The sequence below is a fragment of the Cyprinus carpio genome, chromosome A20 (genome assembly GCF_018340385.1).
Source record: "Cyprinus carpio isolate SPL01 chromosome A20, ASM1834038v1, whole genome shotgun sequence".
Classification (NCBI taxonomy): domain Eukaryota; kingdom Metazoa; phylum Chordata; class Actinopteri; order Cypriniformes; family Cyprinidae; genus Cyprinus; species Cyprinus carpio.
Genome location: NC_056591.1, coordinates 18,064,916 through 18,087,871, shown reverse-complemented (window position 1 = coordinate 18,087,871; position 22,956 = coordinate 18,064,916). Strand labels below are relative to the sequence as shown.

The 22,956-nt window shown below is 35.9% G+C and overlaps 1 protein-coding gene across 1 annotated transcript in view; it reads left to right on the top strand.

Annotated features, from left to right (window-relative positions):
* The window catches only part of LOC109077123 (cyclic AMP-dependent transcription factor ATF-6 alpha-like), a 34,667-nt gene extending 12,518 nt beyond the window's left edge, over positions 1–22,149 (top strand). The window contains exons 8-16 of the mRNA XM_042777918.1: positions 4,487–4,672; positions 4,871–4,962; positions 5,218–5,358; positions 7,031–7,141; positions 7,946–8,045; positions 10,690–10,760; positions 12,015–12,126; positions 17,545–17,629; positions 21,299–22,149. Coding sequence (XP_042633852.1) covers positions 4,487–4,672; positions 4,871–4,962; positions 5,218–5,358; positions 7,031–7,141; positions 7,946–8,045; positions 10,690–10,760; positions 12,015–12,126; positions 17,545–17,629; positions 21,299–21,501 — 1,101 coding nt within the window. The 3' untranslated portion in view covers positions 21,502–22,149. The remainder of the gene's footprint in view (positions 1–4,486; positions 4,673–4,870; positions 4,963–5,217; positions 5,359–7,030; positions 7,142–7,945; positions 8,046–10,689; positions 10,761–12,014; positions 12,127–17,544; positions 17,630–21,298) is intronic.
* The last annotated feature ends 807 nt before the right edge of the window (positions 22,150–22,956 follow it).

The window sequence follows — 22,956 nt, the reverse complement described above, 5'->3', positions numbered from 1 at the left end:
ATAATCCCAGCCCACCCATGTCACAGACAGTGTCGTAAGGATTGTTGTTTAACTGTTCTGTAGAAATATTTATTCAGTGGATTGTATCCCTCAATTAAAAGCCAACACGTTTCATGGGAGAAAATTCTATTTTCAAAAAAACAAACAAACAATCACTTGATGGCAATAAATTAGTTTAAAGTCAAGTTAAAAATATGTCAGAGTCTGTGTTTGTCTTTCCCCCTGCGCTAATGTCATGATTGTGCAGTGGTAAAATGTAAAGCCCACTGAAACTGTCACAGCCCATAGAGAGTTGTTGAGTGTGTGTGTACTTGTTGAGGGTTAGCACAGCTGTGGTTTAACTAGGGCTGCTTGTGGTTTGGCCTCAGGGGAGATTTTGGGTTTGAGGGGGTTTAGGAGGAATTGCAGTGCAACAGTAAAACTGGCAGGTGGGGCAGGTGTCTTTGAGAGTGTGTGTTTATGTATGGCTGCTTGTGAGTTATTACAAGTTGGGATGTTTGAAACAGCTGAATGCTGATGATGGTGTAGCAGATTGTATGTAATGCTTTGTTTAAAGCAGTTTAAGATTAATGATCTTTGGCAAGACAGCTTGTGCAGCGTCTAGCAGATTTCAGTTCCCTGCTCTGGAAGACTGTAGGCTGAGATTTTTTTAGGCTTTTTTTAATGCAAAAAAGTCATGTGCTACACACTATAAGTAAACTAATACATTACCTGGCTGATTAATTGACCAGTATTTGCTAATTGCTCACCAAGACTACACTAATTTGATTTTAAAAAAACACAGTAAAACAGTAATATTGTGATGAATTACTATTTAAAATGGTAGACTTTTATAACATTATGCATGTCTTTTGATGTCAGTTTCTATCTGTTTAATGCACTATTGCTGACTGAAACTATTCATTTCTTTAAAAAACGCCACAGCCATTTGTCTTTAGAAAATATAGAAAGTTATATTGTAGTAAATTATGTTATTAACATTGACCACTCTTCTTTCTGGTTATTAGATAATCACAGTCTGCCTTGATTAAACTAGAAGTTACATAGCAATGTGGCAGAGTATGATCTGAGCAACTCTGTAATTTTGAGTTACCGCATCATCAGATCATTACCCCCATCGTCAGACTGTTAACCCAATAAAAGTTATATATCACCTACTTTACCGCTAATGGATAGTTACATACCAGCCAAAACATAAAAAGGATGGATTACTTTTATGGCACATTGTATATCGTTGTGGAAAGGAAATTTGAGAAGATTCTGTAAAAATTCTGTTTTTGTGTTCCATGAAAAAATAACAACGTATGGGTTTGGAACACATGAGGGTGAGTTAAAAATGACACAGTTTTCATTCCTGGGTAAATTGTTCCTTTAATTATAGTTTGGTAGTGTATGCCATCCAGAAACTAGGATATTGCTCCAGAATGCAGATTTAGAGATTATTTGATCTATGTGAAGTTGGATAATTCTTGTGAGTTGGACACAACAAGCAAATGTATTGAACTTTGTTTGTTTGTCTTTTCTAAGCGCACATAAATTAATGTTAAATTCATTTTTTTCTTTTTCTCACGACACTCCACATTATGAGTCTCACTTAAGCGCAGCTTTTCTAAAGTGGATTCCTTAGGGTAAAATAAACTGTGATGGATCTCTAAAGGTGATGCCAAACAAAGCAGCTTTCAAGCTCAGTTTCAGTAGTCATTTTGGTAGAATACTGCTGTATAAGCTTTGTGAATTTGGGTAATAATCATGAGCTAGCAAATAAATTCACCAAGAATATGTCAGAGGTTGAAATGGTTGGTTAAAAGATGGTTTGACATGTTTGAGCCTACATTGCTCTGCTATTAAGGTTCCCTTGATATTTTTACATTTTTCAAGTGGATGGCATTAGTCTGAATGTTGGGTGATAGATATTTGGTTTGAATATACTGAGGTTTTGGTTAAAGGATATTTCCATAGTCCTATATGGGACTGAAAAATCATCAACATTGTTTCTGTGCCAGTATCCACCAATCCTTTTTCTCCCACCTGATTTTATGTGCCAGTATCCACCAATCCTTTTTCTCCCACCTGATTTGATCGCTATGTTGATGGCACCCCACACTCTCGTAACCAAACATGTTATTCATTCCCAGGCCCTGGCTGTGGCCCGGTTCCCAGTTTTAGGAGAGCTTTCTCATGAGATGGGAGCATAAACAGGCACATAGAGATCCAAATGGTTTAATCACCGGGATTATTAAGCCCCAGTCTTAAAATGGTCTGGATGTGAAAACTGTCCACCCCACCCTACTAGTGGTCTTGGTTTCCCTTTAGACTTTTGCAGTAAAGTTATTTTGTTCACCTTTATCTTTCTTCTTTCTTTAGGGTTCTCAAACATGTCTGTTGCAAGCATCTGACTCCTGAGTTTTGTCAGGAGTGGGTGGTGGTTTGATTGACCTTGCTTATGTAAGCTTAATTAACTATGTTTAATTGGGTAAGGGTTTTAATCCTGCTCCAGAACATTTTTAATATGGAGCACACATAAATTCAACACTTAGTTTAAGAGTTTTTTTGTGTAAGAATATGGGCTCATTGTTATGTCTGTGCCTAGAAAATGTAGTTGTTTTTTTTATATTTTTGAATACTTGAATGAAGAAAGCTAAAATCTCCCAAAACCAAAGCTAATTTAAGTAACACTTCCGATCACCAATAAAATATATACACTATACTGTTCAAAAGTTTGGGGTTAGTAATATTTTAAAATGGTTTTGAAAAGAAGTCTCTTATGCTTGTCTAGACTGTATTTATTTGATCAAAACAGTAAAACAGTGATATTGTAAAATATGACAACAAATTAAAAAATAAATCAATAAATAAATCTATTGAAGTTTACCTCACTTCGAAAAGCTCACTTTCGGACATCTCATTCATGACGGATTTGCAATGCCAATAATGTCTTATTTGGGGATGAAAACTGTCACAATTTGTGACATTATAATCATATACCTAATGTAAAGTTTAAAACAATTTAAATTCACGTGCTCAAAAGAACATCAATGTGCACTTGGTGTAATGAAACATATACGTTTGCTTCGAATGGCATTTCTCCTCTATGCCCCGGAATATCGTTTTTTTAGGCTCATGGTCTGAAAAAGCGAGGTGTGCTGTGTGATCCAGAATAGATTAGCAAACGTCTGAACACTGGCATAACTCTATACTGCACAAACCTCACAAAGGTGCAGAGCATTGGGGCACGAGGACTGGAATTGAGGACCGCTGCTCTATACTGCACAAACCTCACATTTGAATCATCAGTGGCAAATCCTTTACATATGTAAACGTACTTACAGACTGTGAGTCAGAAGTGCCAGCATTGTAGTCTACTCTCCCAGGATCAGGAAACAGTCCTCCATAAAATGCACTGCACACATCTGAATATTTGGGTTGAATTGTTCTGGAACAGTGTTGTAAATACAACTTAACCACTGATTTCTAGTTGTGTCCTCTTTTGGAAGGCCAAACAAAGTATCTTTGCTTTCACAACAAAACAGCATCTTCACAACATGGCAGCGGAGACAACAGCGAGAATAAAAGTCACGCCCTCTTTCTTTGTGTGAACATTTGGGTGGTGTTATGCAAATCTTCCCACATCGTGATGTAGACATGTGGGGGCGTGTTTAAACGAGCCATTTTCGGAGGGCGTGGACGAGTCTTAAGTTTTATAAAGAATATCTCTTTGGATTTGAGACTTTAGTCTTTGCAACTTTACAGATCTTCTTTATGCACCAAGAGCTTGTAACACTCCAAAGAGAAAGGACAACTTGAAATCACATCATATGACCCCTTTAAAGGAACAGCATTTATTTGAAATAGAAATATTTAGGAACATTTAAAATGTTTTGATCAGTTTATTTTGTCCTTACTGATTTAGAGTATTTTTTTAAACAAAAGTAAATAAAGCTTATCATGGGTTTTATCATTGTTTACATCTGTTTTATTTATTTTCCACTTATAATTCCAGCCTGTAATGAGCAACAGAAATATTCCTATGGCTTTGAATGGAAAATAGAAATTAGGTCTGTTTCTCTCTTCACATTCCTCTATATTGAACAGTATGCCAGATGGTCCTGTCTGCTATTATCTTTAGGTGGAGTGTGTGTGGATAGGGGCCAAGGGTACATATGGATGGCCAGCTATGCTCAATTTGTCTTGACAAAAGGTACAGCTAGAGCAAAAATCGGAGATCCTAGGTGCAATCACTTTTCTAATTTGCCTTCACTATAAACAATCTTTAGTATGACTCAACCATGTTGAAAAACAGTCATCGTGACACAGTTTTCCTGCAGGAACTGTTGGGCTGTGTCTGGTACAATTCCCTAATACAAAGATCTCATTTGTGTGGCGGCGGAGAAGTTCAGTAACAAACTGCCTTGCCTGTGTGTCACAGCTTTTGAGCATAGACTAGTGTAATTACTAGCTTTGACCTGATTTTTTTTTTTTCTTCTAGTCAAGTGCGTCTCGGAGACAGCAGCGCATGATAAAGAACAGAGAGTCTGCCTCTCTCTCTCGGAAGAAGAAAAAGGAATATTTACTGACGCTGGAGGCCCGTCTGAAGTTGGCACTGTCAGAGAATGAGAAGCTGAAAAATGAAAATGGCACATTGAAAAGACAAGTGGAAGGCCTGATGAGTGAGGTTGACATCTATAATATCTACATTGATCTCTTTGCAGGCTATAATTTCATGAAAGATTTTAGATTATTAGCAGACCCTCTTTAAGGTCACCATGAATATCTAAAAAAAAAAAATCTATATTATAGACCTTATTGTGAACAATTCATCACTCTTCTGGTAAAATGACGTTAACATTCTCTATCATTCCTTTTCTTTTAAAACTCTGTGCTGAAAGCAACCGCGCCAAAGCGGAGAGCTGTGTGTCTTATGGCAGTCCTGGTCTTCTTGGTCTTTAACTTGGGTCCAATGAGGTAAATAATTTATTCATTTATTCCATTTCTGTATTTTAATTTATCATGTATTGTCAAATGATTGCACTTTCAGATTGGTAAATTAATAGTCACATTAAACAATTTAAATGTGTATAACCTTGGTGGTCCCATTGGAAGATTCCCTTTCTAAAGCCTGCCTACAACTCATATGCATCTGTTCTGAAGTAACCAGAAGGAATGTTATATAAAGGTTTATTTAATATCCTGTCTTGTTTCCTTTTCTGTCCCACCCAGTCTGCTTGGAGGAGACAGAGGGTCTACATTTCCTGCTGCCCCTGCGTTCAGTGGCAGACACCTGCTGGGCTTTTCCCCAGAGTCTGAGAGAAACCTTGTGTCAGACAGGCCTCAGACTGGTCCCTCTAACCCTGTTAACAGGTAACACTTTTCTGTAGTTTTCTGCATTTGCCTAGTCATGCTCAAAGCTCTGTGTTGGGCTGGAAACATCTGAGACCCTTACTTAACGAATCTTGCTGAGTCTATTTATGTTTTGGAAAACACGTCAGCACAGGTGCTCAGTGACACTGTCCAAATGCCTGCGTAAGAGAACAGGGCTCTTGATCTGCCCCACACACGAGTTTACATACTAAGACTGGACATCTAGATAAGTTTGTTATTTTATCTACCCAGGGCAGTGTTTTAAAAGGCAATACTGGTTTCTCGTGTCCAAAGAAATTGCTTCAACATCATGAAATTTACAGAAATTCAAAAAACCCGCGTGATAAGACAGATATTTGAAGACATGATTACTTCTAAAACCTTTTAAAAATCAGTGTTTTCTCAGAGACATTCAACAAGCAGGATCTAGTCAAATTTGAATTACTTCACTCCCAGGGGTCATGTTTCAATTGTCCTGGGGCCTGGGTTAGGCAAGATCACCAGCTTTGCTAAGATTGTGATAATTTTTTGGGGATAAACAGGTGGTGTTCCACAAGGCTCAATTTTAGGTTCACTTTTATTTCCTCGCCTTGTCCATTATTCTCTAGTGTTTCCATTTCTGCTATGTTTTTTTCCACTAACAACTGTTCCTATGCTGGACTACAGTTTTCAGTTCCAGCTTAAACTGTGTAATTGGTTCTTTGAAAGACATACTAGGGTTGGATTGTTTGAGATGGTTATTTTTTTTAGTTATCTGGGGAGCAAAGCAGGAAATGGAATTATGTAATTCAGCACTGGAGAATGAATGAAAGCATATAGATTGAGATCCAGATGTTGGTTTTCGAAAGGGAGTTCATAAACACCTGGAAGAGTTTTAAAATCTCTTGTGAAATCTCTTGCTCCTGTATCATTCATTGGGATAATGTGTATCACATTCCTAAAAGGTTTTATTCTCAATTCGCCTGCGTCCCAGTCTGAGTTTGGATCTGTGCAGAGACTCTATTTTTAATAGCCCAGGGTTTGTCCTATGTAAAGTATTTTTATTGTTGAGCATTAAACATATTAAGAACAGTTTAGTCTGCTGTCTTAATATATTTCCTTCTTAAGCCCACAGAAAGTAATCCAGACTTCCCACTCACTATTTCTTCTGTGGGATGAGCTGTGTCAGCAAAGATTGTGAGTCATAGATCCAGCTTCCCAGATCTTCAGTGTCACTCATCCCTAGCCAGAAGTTCTTGAGATTTCATTTCAGAGGCCACATATTTCCTTGGCTATTGCATTGAAATGTAAATGACTATAATCAGGGAGATTTAGTATTTTGTTGCTCATGATGTCTTGGCTTTATTTTCAGTACAGGTTCACTGTACCTGCGCTAAGTGTGAATTTGTCACAAGTTGTTGGCAGTGTTCATTTATAGATTTTACAGATGCTGTCTTTTCCCATAGACTGGATAAGAAAGAATTATCTTGGCTTGCACACTTCTACATGGTATTCTTTCAGATGTTAAGCCAGCAGTGTACCAAGAGATGATTAAAACAAGAGCCTTGTAAAATTCCTTACGTTGTCATGGAATTGAAACATCCTTATAAAGATTCTGAACCCCCATTTTCCATTCTTTTCTTTGTTACACTTTCCTGTCTTTAATGTTGTTTTTATTCTCTCTTTCTCATAGGTTAGAGGATGTAGTATCAGAGCAGAAGGCTCTGATGGTGGTGAAGGATCCTCTGTATTTCAGAACTCCACCCCCCTGCCAGCCACCTGTCAACAGGACCAAGTGCATGAAGTCAGTAGAGCATGTTTTACATCAGTTGATTTACCCCACCCCCTTTGATATTCAGATGCTGTTTAATATATATTTAATAGTGTTGGAACTATCTGGCAGTTCTGTGACATGCCAGTTCTCCTCAGATTTAGATTACAGAACATCTGGTCATGAGTGCCCCAGATTTGCCCAGTCTGATCTGATCTCAACCGAACCGAAAAGGAATTTTTATTACAATAGCCCTAAACAATAACTCTAGTACATAAACATCTGAGCTCTGTTGTAATGACAGTAAAAGATAATTGAAGCAGTCTTTCGATCAACCAACATTCGGTATAACAGCTTTTTATATAACCGTTCCGCTCCTTGATTATTATTGGCTGAGCCATGTTTGAAGCTGTTATAAAAACTCTATAAACACACACCTGTGACCTCATTAATCAGTATCATGCACAAATGATTTGAATATTGTTTTGCTTTTAAAAAATGTATTTTTTTTTTTTTGTTGATGTGTGTTTGTATGTAGTAACCATAGAACGGCTAAGAGAGTGTAAACCACAGCTTATTTGAACCTTTTGCTTTAGTAAGCATCAAACTGTTTTTTTTTTAATTATTCCCAGTGTTCTGTTTATTTATCATGTAGTTTGGTTGCAATTTTAAATCCAGTGTCCAGCCATGCATAAAAAAAATCATAAGACCACAACAATACATTCTTGTTGACCTATTTTATACTAAACTACACAGTTTTGGATGACATAATTCTTCCTATTACCACTTGACATCTTATGAAATCTAAAGTGATGTTTCTGCTCTGCATAACTATAGGATAGCGCATGAGCTAAGGGGCTGGGTACATCGTCATGAGGTTGAGCGGACCAAAACCCGCCGCATAAGCAAAACTCACCACAGAGGCAGAACCACCCTGGTATGACTTAATAACTTCTAGTTTCTCCTCCTTTAAAGCTGAATAGTTTTCTGAATTTATCATTCTTCATTTTTTTGCTTTCTTTCTAATGTTGTTGATAATCCATCCTAAAATTGAATCTGAAAACCAAATCAGATTTGTCTGAACAAGAGTCATCTAAGTGTCTTGATATTGTCCAGTTCACTGACTTAAGAGCCTTGTTTCTTTCTCTTTCAACTTAAACATGACCTCAGTTTCGGTGTGGCTCAAGTGTAGACACTGGGTTGCATGCCTCCAACCCAGATACAGGCAGCTGACAACCACCAGGATATAACTCTGTCTATTTTCTTTAAATAGATCTTCTAAATGTTTACATTAGGGATGACACCCCTCTCTCTGCATCCTCTCCTCTCACACTGGTCATCTCTTTCACTCCTTTTAACGCACTCTAAGTATAATCCAGTATTCTTGGGAAAGTAAACAGCCTGCTACCCAGTCTGCTCAGTCAATCTGTCTTTTCTCTCTCAGATTAAAGCGATAGTTCACCCAAAAATGAAAATTTGTTATCTGCTTACCCCCAGGGCATCCAAGATGTAGGTGACTTTGTTTTTTCAGTAGAACACAAATTATGATTTTTAAATTCAGGCGTCTTCAGGTGTTGCAGTATCTCAGCAGTACAGTGCTTGGCAATGGTCACAGAATCTATGAAAGAGAAAAAAAAAATGCACAGAAAAAAATCCAAATTAAACCCTGCGGCTTGTGACGATACATTGATGTGTAAAGACACAAAACGTTCGGTCTGTGCAAGAAACTGAAGAAACTTTTTTTTTATATTATATATTAATGTTAATATTACAATACCGTAAAAAATCTGAGGTTGGTAAAAAAAATTGTGCTATGCTGATTTGATGCTCAAGAAACATTTCACAGTATTATTATTATTATTATTATCAATGATGAAAACGAATGTACTGCTTATAATTTTTGTGGAAACCATACGTTTTTTTCAGGATTTTTGGATTAATAAAAAGTTAATTTCTTTTAAATCTTTAACATCTGTGACATTATATATGTATTTACTGTCACTTTTGATCAATATAATGTGTCTATATAAGTATCAATTTTTAGTTAATTTTACAGACCTCAAAATTTTAAAAAACCAATAAAAAAATTAAAAAAACTGTCTCTTCCATTCTATGTAATATACACAGGCAGCATAAATGTATTAACAGTGGAATCACAATGGTGGGAAAAGATGAATGGGTTCAGTTTATTTTCTGTGTATCTCGTGCGCAGGGGACAGAAAGTGCTTAATGCCATGACAACGGCGCAACAAAGTTATCTACTTCTGTTTGTCCAGGGTAGTCAAAGTGATAGCTTAAACTCACATGAAAGGAGTGAAAGGAGACAAGGTGTTGTAAAAGTCATAAAGAATTGTCTTGAAATGTGTACAAAAATGTAATATTTATTTTATATCCTAACCATACAACATATTAACTCCTGGAATGGTTACAAGTTATACCAACAGTTACAAATCAATGAGACAATATAAGAGCAGCGATCAGCATGGTTGAGGGTGGAGTAGCCTAGTGGTTTAAGATCTGCACTGGAAGCTGTGGTTCAGATCCTAAAAGGGGTGATTCGTAATCTATCACCATTGTGCACTTGAGCAAGACTCTAAACCGCAGTTACCCTAGAGAGTCTTTTCTGTTAAATTATCATGACTGCTTTCTATGGCATAACGTAGCATAAATGTTTAAGACATTTTGCCAGCTTGGGTAGTAGATTCTCAAAACTGTATTAATAATTTTACATTAAAAAATTAACAACTAAACTAGTTCCAGAAACCTTTCTTTTAGCCCCATTCTCGCTTAATGTGAAGCTGTATGATTTATGCAGGCAGAATTAATTAGACTGTACTTGTTTGTATTAGTTTTTTTTCATTTATTTTTATCAGATAACTAATAGTGAAAGCAGTTGAATGGACAGCTTGTTATGATTTAGAGAAGCATAATGTACAGCAAGTTGATTGTTTGAAAGGCTACTCTTGTGTTTGAAGGGTCTGCCTTATGCTGGGAAACTGCCCTGACAGACACAAGCACACACACATCCACTGATAGCAATTTTCCACCGATTGGTTCCCATCACCCAATCTGGAACCCTTCCATGCGTTTCCACCACATTAAAGGCCTTCTGATCTGGAAAAATCTCCAGCACAGGAAGTTCTTAAACAGGAACTTCTGACTCCAGAGAGAAATGATGTCCTCCCCATAAACAACAACAACAACTCAAAAACTAGATTTCTTATAATCAACAAAGATGTGTACTCTGGTACCGCCACAATGTTGGCTTTCCATCACCAGGATTGAGCCACTCTGTAAATACTGTTGTCATCCAGGGTGCTGAGATGTTGGGTGATTGAAGATGGATGGGTGTGTTGACAGATGGCAGTTTCCCAGATTCTGTACACTGTCAGCACAGAGCACAGAACTAAACACAGTCTGATAGAGATGCTCTTTATCAGCATAACACACAATAACAGAAGCTCACGTGCAGAGATATTAAAGCATGCACAGTGAGACACAGGGAAATGTGCATGAGCTCATATTTGCTTTTATGATTTGGTAAAAGGAAGTTAAGTTTTTATTGTCTTTTTTTCCAACAGAAAGCAGCAGATAAACAGGCTGAGGTACCACAGATCATGACACAGATCCAGTACACAGATTCCTCTGAAAAGTAAGTTGTGTGAAGAATGTCCTGCAACATCATTCAGGTTAAACAGTGTATTATTTATTCCCTGTCATTGTGGTATTATATGAGAGTCAATCGTCAGTTCTTGAGTCTGCAGTGTTGTATCAGTGCTATATAGCCTTTTTTGTAGGGTATTTGCTCAAAAACTGTTTATTTTTGTCCTTTTATTTGTAATGTAAACTTTGTGTAAATGCTGAAATGTTTACTAATGTGCATTTTGAGAAATGGTCTGAGGACAATTTGTGAGACAATACAGTGAAGTTTGAAGCCCAGTTCATTATCTCCCAAAGTAGGTGGTAGATTTCTGCAATTCAAGTCCAGTAGAAATGCTTGAGGGGAATTTGAAACTGCCACACATAATTAGATAATTTTTTTTTTTGCTGGTCATCTTGTGCACAACATCAGTACATGCTGTTCCAAGAATTGTAATTAATTTTTTTTTTCTATTCTTGAACTTAAATAATGAAGAATTAACCCATAGTCAAATTGCTATTTAGGCATCGTTTTAGGCTGTTGTTGCAGGTCATGCAGTCTTTAATATAAAATTTTGCCAGTAGTTAACCCAATAATTACGAAATGTTCTCGAGGGTGAAATTGATACCAGTCAAATATCCACCCTGCAAGTGTATGCTGGTGTGTTTTAAGAGAGCAACCTCCACAAAGGACTACAAACTGCCTTTTGAAAAGTCTCTTGGAAATATCACATTACAGTACAATGAGTTATGAATGCCATTTCAGTTGACTTAAAATCTATCCTGGCTTATAGAGATGAAAAAACAACAGTTTTTTCACCTTACAGACATATCCTCCTACATGTTTTTTGTTTGTTTTATCTTTTCATTTTGTTTTTTTGTGTGGGCCACTTGCTTTCCCTCAGGGTAAATCAGATTTTTGGCTGCTGTAGTTTGACTGACCTCAACAGTGCATTGGGCCAAAAATCAACATGGCTGTCATTCCATTGCTTCACACTGACAACAGGGGAAAGGCCACATTCACACAGGAAAGAAAGTGTCTTATCAAGAGATTCATGAGAACTGTAATAAGCCTTTTTTGCTTGCTCTGAGTAGCATGGTATTTTATTACAATAGGTAAACTAAATACAGTTTTTTGAAATGATAATAAGCGACCTGTATAACATTTCTTATTCAGTTGAAGTTTTTACCTGCAGTAACAAGCACAGGCAGTTGTTATGGGAAAATGTAAATCAGAGTTTAAAGTGTTTTTATATCCTGTATGCAGGGTTCCCAGCAGCGAGCTGCAGGTGTATTACGCCCCTCACCGCACCTACAGTGACTTCTTTGATGAACTCAACAGAAGAGGGGACACATTCTATGTGATCTCTTTCCGCCGGGTAAGTTGACCTCCCCATCTATCTGCCTATCCATCTGTTCATCCATCTGTCTTGTTTCTGTTGGTCTGTGGCCACACATGGATGTGGTTAATTGGTTTTAGAGCCCACACAGCATCATGAAGGGACACTCTTCCACCTTAATGGCATGTCAGAGAATCTTCTAGCATGTGTGCCTGAATCTTGGGAGGTCCTTATATTTATTTTTTGAGTTTGTAAACTATCATTCTTGTTTGAAATAAAGCACACTATGGTTCTTGTAATGCCACCTCACTAGTATTTGGCATGTCTCTGTGATATTGAAATTAATATATACAATTTAGTAAATTGTCAATAATTTTTTTTTTTTAACTGTATAAATTTTAATACAAATTAAATGATATTCTAAAATATATTTCACTAATTATGCTGTACACTAGCATTCAAAGGTGTGGGGGCAATAACAAATGAATATTTTATTCACCAAGGATGGATGAAATTGGTCCAAAGAGACGGACATATATAATTTTTGAAAACAAAAAAAAATTCTATTTTAAATAAATGCTGTTCTTTTAAACTTTTTTTTCTTCAAAGAAACCTAAAAATGCATCACTATTTCTACAAAAATATTAAGCCGTACTAATGTTTTCAACATTGATGATAAAAAATTTCTTGAGCAGCAAAACAATGATTTTGAAACAATCATTTGACACTGAAGACTGGAGTGATGACTGATGAAAATTCAGCTTTACCATCACAGGAATAATTTTGAGCAGTCATAAGCCTCATACATACGGGACAATTATCGCGCGCTTATCGCTGACATTTTTCGACGCGTATTTTGTGTTCATACCCAAGCGATTTTCACTGGCGATGAGCCAAGTGAACGTGCAAATTCACTCCCTGACATTAGATGGCGCTTAATGAAAAACAGAAATACAACGTTACACATCAAATCCTTTTTGATCTGCAATTCCTCTCCGTAATAACTCCCTCTTATCGAGAATTTTGTAGTCACTGTTGAGTTTGTCATAAAGCCCTTTGTGTTCAAACACCAATGAGACCAGCAGCTCTACATTCATCTTGCCTCGATGCATCTTCTTGGTCTGCTTACTTCCTCTTCGTCGTTAGGTATCAAGTATGCTCGGCAAGACCGTTTTGTGCTTGAGCACCACTAAGTCGTGTTTTACTGTAACTTCAGCAGCTCCGGGCACCTGAACAAAAGCGCCAATCTCATTGGTCGGACAGTTTTTAACGTGGCACGTCAAACAAAAAAAACTAACCAAAGGCGTTTTTTGTTTAGTCATGAGGCGTTAAACATCGGCGATAATCACGCGTTATATTTGTCCCGGTGTGAACAAGCCATAATGCTATATTTTTAAATTATTATTTTTTTGTTTTTATTTAGTTTTGGTTTAAAATAATTCTTATCAGCCTGTGTTGACACAAAACAGTTAGAAACTGTAACCAGCAATATCATCAAAGTTTAACGTTTTAGTTGTTAATGTATTACAGCTGTGTTATGAATTTGACTGTGAAATGTGCTACAAATGTGCCTTTCCTATTACATTTTGCAATAAATTTTAACTAGCATCCCTCTCAGTCTGGTATTCCCGGGGCATTTATGATTCAGTGGCACTACTGGATCATCAAAATCTATTCAAGATTTGTTTGAGGCTGTATGGATCCACTAAACAAGACTTTTTGTTTGTTCTTTGCAATATTTCATGGACACATGCTGTAACCACTTTGCTGCACATTATTTATTATAGTAGTGTTGTCGTTGTCAGATTCACTCACCCCTAAACATCACATACAGAAAGTGAGCTGTGATTTGGCTGTTTTAGTTCTCTTTAATTTTTTTTTTTTTTTTCAGCTAGTTTTCTTCTTTGTAATAGGCAAAAAGATTTAAGCAGCTAAGAGTTATTCAGATGATTCAGGCCTAATATTTGTGCTTAAGTACATAATCTCAAGATTGGTGTCATTTATTTGGAGTCAAGACTGTATTTGTAGTAATCTGGTCTCTTTCTGGTTTCAATCTAATTGCACGTCATTTTTCATCAGTTCCTTCCTTATTCCTTGTATGGTTAAAGATGTTTTTTTCCATACCCTCAGTACCTGCTTTTGATTATTCACTCGGATGATGTGAATTATGTTGGCCGACATATTTGAAAAAGAATCTTGATCTCTTTTGTTACAAAGGGAATGGCTGGTGGGTGTATCCGTGTTCAGATGAACCGCTATGACCCAAAGCAAAATTGGTGCAGTATTATATCAGCAGTTTGCATGGGACGTGACAGTAGATGGTTATCACTCTCTCTTTTCATCCTGTTGATTTTTTGTAATGGTGAACAGGTCTCCACTTTTCTTTTTCTTTTTTTGTGAAACTAAAACAAAGAAATGACTCATAATCAGAAAATAAAGATGTTTTGTGGATGCTAAGGACTGTTTTGCCAACCATTTATTTTTCTTCTTTTTTTTCCAAACTAAGCTTGATATAAAACTCAAATCAAAGTTTTCATAGTTTTTAGTGTTCATTAATCTCAGCCTTAAAAATGAGCTCCATCATACATGAGTTGAGCCAGAAGATGCTTGATCGGTTTAGTCATATTCAGACACTGCCCTGTTTTATGTTTGGTTATTTCTCTAGGTTCATTCAGTCTTTTGGGAAGTCAAACGTTCACAGTATTGACTCAGGTTGCAATTCTGGCCATCTAAAACTCAAATGGATTAACTTCCAATGTGTGACTTATTGTTTAGTAGTAGACAGTTAAAAAAAAATATCAATAGGGTTTTGTTTTTGCTTTTCCCTAATGTTGCATTACTAATGATACACAAGACCTGGGGTCCACAATGAAGTTTTCTGTTGAAGAAAAAAATTAATTCTCGGACAAAACCGCAGGAGTACAATACATCAGTATTAGTATTACACTTTATCTCAAAACTGCAAAAAAATATAAATAGGAAAAATGGATAGCTCAACCAAAAATAAAAATTGTCACCTACTTTTTTGATATACAAAAGAAAAAATAACGAGTTCAAATAACATGAGGGAGTAAAGAAAGCATTATTTTTGGTCGAACCAGTACTTCAGATTGAGCTAGACCACTCAGCATTTGAAGTGTCACCAGTCTAAATCCTCTTTCTACTCTCTGGACTATTGCTAAACAGTGCCTGTTGTCCTTTGACCTGTTAAATAAGCCCTCTTCTGATTGTCTTTAAGAATGTGTTACTTAGAGTGGAGACCATTTTTAAATAAAGGATGAAAGTGGTTGTTATCACACTTTAGAGTTGGCGGTAATTTCATATCTGTCTGATGAGATTGGTATAACGCATACCTTTCTCCACACAGTCACTTGCCCTTTCACTCTTTATGTCTCTCTTCCACTTTTCCTCTTGTCGGCACTAGTCATGGAGGTTTCAGAGATGTTCCAGGTCACCTTCTGGACACAAAGAAAGAACTTGGCCACTGCTCTTCCTAAAATACCTCATTGTACTAATCTAGTCTAGAGAACCACAGAGGTTTGGGGAAGAGGAAGAATAAGCCAGAAGAAGGTGTTACACAAATATAATAATCTTTGTGAAATTTAATGACGTATTTGAAACACATCTTTTTAATCAGGAACAGAACTGAACACCCAAAAGGGAAAATCTTTTCTTCATTTACTTACCACAGGGTTTGTGCAGGTCTTAAAAAGGTCTTAAGAAATCTTAATTCACCCTTCTACAAATGGGTCTTGAATCAGAGCAGAAATCTTGAATTCATTGTAATGCCAATAAATGTTGCATAAAAACTGCAAAAAATAATATCTTCCTCAACATTTTTGAAACTGAATTAAGTTTTTAGCCCATTCTTAGTCCTATCTGTTCTTGTTTTAATCAAACTCACTTCATTTTGATCAAATTCTCAGATAATAAGACTTTTTGTGTAATTTTGCTTCTCAAAAAATTTATTAATCACAATTTTTTGTTTTGTGATTAATCATGATTAATCGGACACATCGTGAAATTAAAAAAAAAAAAATCATTAAAAAGTGAAGTTGTTCTTCTGTTCTTGATGTTGTTCCAGTACAAATATCTGGAAACAACTCAAATAGATTTTTTTTTTTATTTAACAATCTTTAGACCTTTATACCGGAAAACAAGACAGAAATACTAAAGAACAACATTACTTTCTTGCAGTGTTATCAGAAGCTACAGTTAAAAGTATTTATTATTTATTTATTCTACTGGTTGGGAGCAATTAAACCTTATGCTAAAAATTAATGGAGATCTGTTGGAAGTAACAAAGATTTGTTAATACAACTCATTGTGTTCTCCCTAGACATTTACATTTTAAAGAATATGTTAATGTATTTTGTTGCCTTCAATTTGTTCCTTTAGGTTTTTTTTCTTTTCTTTCTTGATCTCAAAAGGGTCTTAAAAATCTAAAATTTGCCTTCATAAAACCTGTAGAAACCCCATATCATCATGCTGTTCCGAAATGGTTAAAAAGGCAATTTTAATGAATGGGGAGCTCAACTCAATAACTGGACACAATTGAATCAAAACAATGAAAATAATAAGGATTTGAAGATGAATAATTAATGAGATAATTTTTATTTTGGGGTAAACTATTTGAGTCCCATTGTGAATTAAATTTCCTTCACATCTTTAGTACAGTGACAACAGATGGTATTAATCACAAACACATTTACTGAAGTCTACATGATTCGAGACGTCACAAATCCATGACCCATTTCCAATCCAACACACAGACACGAGTGTTATTCACTTATTACAGTCTCCAGCTCGTGGGCTTTCCTTTCTGTATGGTTTTTGTCTTCAACTGGTGTGTGTTCTGACATGAGAACATCTCCAATTGGTTCTGAGTTGGACTAACAGACAGATTTCTGACCTGATTATAGAAGTGTTACATGACACTCTTCAGGTCTTCAAATGTTAGTTCACTCGCACTGAAAGAAACTGCCTGCTTTCTTCAACAAATGTTAAGTGTATATGCATCAAAGAAATGTATGATGGTTTTCAAGCACAAATATTAAGCAGTACAACTGCTTTCACTATTAATATTAAGAAGAAATGTTTCTTGAACACCAAATCAGCATATTCTGAAAAATCATGCGACACTCAATACTGGAGTAATGGCTGCTGAAAATTCAGCTTTTTAAAAAAAAAATTTTTTTTAATTGTAACAGTATTTCACAAAATTATGTTTTTTACTATATTTTTGATCAAAAGCAGTAAAATAAATTACTGATTCCATATTGTTCTCACTCTTACTGTCCCAAAATTATCAGACTTTTTTTCAGCAACCAAATTGATGCTTCAGACTTCTTAAACAGTGACCAGAGCAATTTAGCAATGTCCTCAAGCAATGTAACAGACTCTCCTCCTGCATGTGTTTTTGTGGCTGTCTGAGAGCTGTTCCTCTTTTGCTTACAGGATCACCTCCTCCTTCCCGCCACCAACCACAACAAAGGCAGCCGCCCCAAGATGTCCGTGGTCCTGCCAGCTATGAATTACAATGGTAAGAGAAATGAATTGTGAATGATCTTATTTTCTAATGAACTGTCATCTAATACTAATAAAAAATAATCATTCCTTAAATTTATATTAAATCTATATTGTGTTGTTTTTGGTCTTGTATTAATCTAGATACTTTGCTGTAAGTGGCGATATCGCATATTCTGTTCATGTTTCATAAAATTAGAATTGAATCCAAAAAAAGTGACACATCTGTATATAACTTTCATTTTCATTTTTCATTTTCATTTCATTTCATTTGTATCAATGTTTTTTGAAACACAAATTTCAAAACTGTGTGTGTGTGTGTATATACACACAATATTAGACAATATCCAATATCACATACATTATATATTTGTTTTATTATTTTATATCTCAGTTGCTTATTGGAGTCTCTCTTCTAGTGTAAGCAATCATGAGACTAATCACAGACACAAGGATAGATTGCAAACCTGATTAAATACAGTTTGAAATCTTTCCGACCAGTCATCAGGTGTGTGAACTGTTCCAACAAGCTACAGAGCTACAGCCAATGAAATTGTGAGAAAGAAAAGCTTTGGGAAACAGGGGAAAAAAAAGCTCTTCAAAAAATGAGGGCATGTGTTCCATGTTTTTAATGACAAGAATAAACATTCCAGTTGCTATGTGCGTGAGTTTGTGAGAGAATGTGATGTCTGGGAAGAGTTTGATCTTCAGATAATTGACGCACATAGTCTGTGATTAGTTGTGCAGTTTGCACACCAGCTCAAAAGAAAACAAGAAACCTGCCATATTTTAAACATCATAGACTTAAATTGTTTATGTAACCCAAATCGAACTGTTCTCTCTTGAGAGGATGGCAAAGCATGGTGTACTCTGAATCATCTTTTTCTGGCTCCATCCTGTGTTGATTTAGAAATGCATGTTCAAAGTTGGGTTTCACATGGTTTTATTAAGAGAACAACTTTTGGACAACTCAGAAGTCTAGTTTGTGAAATTGCCCCCAGCTGATTCTGTTCTGTTCTGTTCTCCACGCTTAAGCATGTGTGTTTGGATCGGGGTGTTTTTCACCATGTGATGCAAGGATGGAGGAGAAACCTTTCTGTTATTCATCAGTGTTTTCAAGTTGGTCAATTTCTATCTTGAAAACAACATGAATAGCAAAACAAAAGTTTTTTTTTCTCCATCTATTTCATGATTGGTTTGGAAACTATTGTTGCAGTGCCTGGCAATGTCAGTACATACAGTATATTATCTAGTCTTTCTTCACCATCTTCTCTCTGGGAGTTCTGAGTCAGCATCATAATCATTCGTGAATGTTGAAGATGATGATCATCATCATATTCCCTTTTCTTTGTTTGTTTGTGCACTGCACACATCATGAACATTTTTACTCTGCAGTCACAGACATTGCTTTATAATAAAAAGCCTAGTTAAAAAAAGCCTCATTCAGGAAAGTTCAGGCAAAATTTTAACTGTCATTTACTCGCCCCAAATGGACACAAAAAGAGACTTTTTGTCCAGTTCACAGTGACATACAACAACATACTACTTCTGCATTATATTCCAAGCCTTTTGAAGTCATAGTACAGCTTTTTTTGCTGAAATGTCTGAAAAGATATACATTTACTCAGTCTTTTTCTCCAGTGAGACTTAACTCAAGAACCACTGATCATTGAGTCAGTTAAATTTGAGAACCAAATCAGTGAACAATTTATTTTTTTAAGACGGTTGTTTTTTATTGATGATTTGGTTCGTCTGGTTCATGAATTGGACAGAATGATTCCTGTTGAATCAGAGTTCAACTGTTCTCGATTTATATTTCGTCAGTTTTTTTTTTATTGTTTCGTTTTGCTTTTGGGATAACTGTTCATCTTAAACTATAAGTTATGGGGGAAAGTGAGTTTGGCTGGAATCTCAACGGTTCACAACAACAACCTCATCAGGAATTTACCCTTGAGTCCACATGTTGCCTTAATCAGTATTTTAAATGGTGTTTGGAAAGTCAGGCATATCCAAAGGGAATTCACCTAACGAAAAGCCTTCTGTGAGAATGGAAAATGACATTTCTGACATATCGGAAACTTGGTGTGTATATATATAGGATGGAAAAGATTGTATTTTAATATGTGATGACGTGTACAGCTCAGCAGTTCAGTGTCATTTTAGTGCTTGCAGTGAAATACAGTAAGATTATTGCTGTAACCTATCATCTATGATGATTTCTGCAGCACTGCTAAGTCTTTTTTTAAGCACCTGTGAAAATACACATTTTGTGAAATACTGAGGCTTTATCCCATAACATTGACTGTTCAGTGGTGGTATCAGAGATAGATGGAACGATTTTGGTTTCAGGAACACGTCAAAGACTCAGACAGTTAGGTTTACTGTAAATCACCCGTTTTGAGATAATCATTGTGGGTGTGCAGCTGAAGGGCTCGTCAAGAACAATTGAGTGTAGACGGCATAAATGTATTCACCAGTAAGGGCTGGAAAAGTGCTTTAGATTGACCTACCGTGATGCTCTTCAGCCTATAAAGCTTTTATCTGTCTGCTGTAAAAAGTCACTTTCCTGCCGTCCATATGCTGTGCATGTATGTGAAGCACTCTCTCATCTTCTTCAGTATAGAGAGCTGTCCTTATAGAAGATAGACCATAGAACATCTGTTGTGAGTGTAAACCATCATGCTTATAATGGTTCCTTACAAAATTCTCATTGTTTGTGTTTGACGAGCGATTTTATGAGTTTGTTAAAACGCTTGGAAAAAAAGTCACAGCCTGACCTTCACTTCCAGAGATTAAGAATAATGGGGCGCCCCACCCTGTCAGTAAAACCAAAGCTTGATCTGTATCGCTTACGTATTTTAGAACACAGCCTCATTTGATTGAATCGGATAGCAATCTGGTACTTAAGTACTTGATAAGTAAATGTGCTATTACCTGTTAACTCTTGTATGATACTGCCTAGAAAAATCATAGAAATTAGTAAAATGTTCAAACATTTGGGGTTGGTAAGATTTTTTTTTAAAGTTCACCAAACCTATATTTATTTAATCAAATGCAATACAATAGTGGTATCTTCTGTTTTCATATATTTTAAAATGTAATTGATTTCTGTGATGGCAAAGCATCATTAATCCAGTCTTCCTTCAGAAATCATTCTAATATGCTGAGTTGTTGCCTTAAGTAATATTTCTCATTATTATCAATGTTGAAAACAGTTTTGCTTAATATTTTTATGGAAACGGTGATACTTTTTTTGTGATTCTTTGATGAAAAGAAAGTTTAAAGAACAGCAATTGTTTGAAATCGAAATCTTTTGTAACATTATAAATGTCTTTACTGATCACTTTTGATCAATTGAATGCAATCTTGCTGATTAATGGTATTAAATGTAAAAAAAAAAATCTTACTGACCTGTAATGTACCTTTCCTTAACCCCATTTTCTTTCATGTGGGAGTCATCATCTGTTGTGTTTACTACTAGGTGAAAATAAAGGTCAGCATGACCTCAATGAACCCTTTGTATGAAAGGAGCCCCTAAAATGCCTCTTAACCTCCTCAGGCCACCCTGCACATCACCTGCATTTCTTTAACAATTACTTCCACACAGAGCTGAGCACCAAGTGCTATTTTATATGATTATTTACATTTTCTTTGCTAACACAATTACTTTTCTGTCTCACTGCAGAGAGCATCCTAAAAGACAAAGAGTTTGAGGTGATGATGCAGATCGACTGTGAGGTCATGGACACCAGGATCCTCCACATCAAGTCCTCTACTATTCCACCCATCTTGCGGGCCAATCAGACAGACACAGACTCTTTCTATCACGCGGCCCCCAGCAACAACCAGCCTGTGGCCCCCGTTGGAGTCCTCGTGGGCTCTTCTTAGTCTCAGCTATCCACTAACCACAAAAGTTGTTAATCTGTTTTGTTACATAAGCATTTTGTGTTCATTTTTGTGACTCTTCTTATTCGAGTGGCAAACCAGGATCTTGGTAATCAACTACCAAAGATAGTCAACAATTCCTCTTGAAGGCACCTCTTTAAAAATGCATCAAGAGAGCCATTTAATACTGATAAACCATACAGATTACAGTTTTTATTCCAGGCTATTGATTTCAGCAACTACTTTTATAAATGTCATCAGAGAAATTTATGCTTATGTACACTTTATACAAAGTGACTTCAAGCACATTCAGGATATACATGTCTTTTCAGTTTGTTTGTGCTCTACCAGCTGAACTACAGGAGCATTCATTGTCTAAAAATCTCCCAAACCAAAGTGTGTTCTAGTTTGAATATCGAACAGTTTGCTGCTATATGTGGTAGCTGTCAGGAAATGGTCTTTGATTCTTTGATTTTGCTTGCACTGTGATTGTTTTGTTTATGAAATTAATTCAAATGTGTATTTATGAAGATTTATTATTTGTACCAGGCTTGTTTGGTACGTATTTAATGTTTATATTCAGCGACATATTCTTCAGTAACACTATCCGCAAACAACCTGCATTGCCAGTGAGTTTTTTTTATTATTTACCCTTTTATTCATTCTTTTTCTTTTCTTTGCTTTTTGTTTGACATTTGTAATTGAATACAAAAGTAGAAAAATTGATTATTTACCCTTGTAGTCAGTAAAGGAGGCATTTTGTATAATTGACTTGCAGGATTCAGGACAGTGCTGTAAATATATATCCGAAAAAAGAAGATATTTTAAAGTATCTAGATAATAATTCTACTTTATATTTGTTCTTTGAAGGTTAATCATTTTAGAATAAATCTAATTGGAATAGCGGTTGGGGGTCTTATGCAAACTCTGTCAGTTCTTTTAAATGTGTTTCATGCCCTCATGTATTTCTTAGTGGCTTAATTGAACTTTAAATGAGGTGTGCTTGACATAATTACAGCTGTTAACATAATAGTGGTTAATTTGAAGACGTGGAAGAGACACAAAATATTAATGTTAATTTGTACCTCCTCTCTCCTTGTTCACTGTGTGTTTGACTATTATTCTGGCCTACTTAGATGTGTGCTTGTTTCTTGTCCTGTTTAGGATGCTGTAGTCAGTTGTAAAGCAATGTGATCATAAGTTTGTTCTTTCCAACCTGTCGTCACTCTCAAAGAACCATTCCCCTTCATAGACCAACTGAATATGAAAATGCAATTTGAATTTCACAGATTATAAACTTAACTCAGGTGGAGCTTTCTTCTCAAAATGAGGATGATATATTAGAGTATTTAGTACAGTATATCACATTTTGTCCTTAGCATTGAAATAGAAATGTCTCTTATGTTGATAAATCCAATTCCTATATATATATATATATATATATATATATATATATAT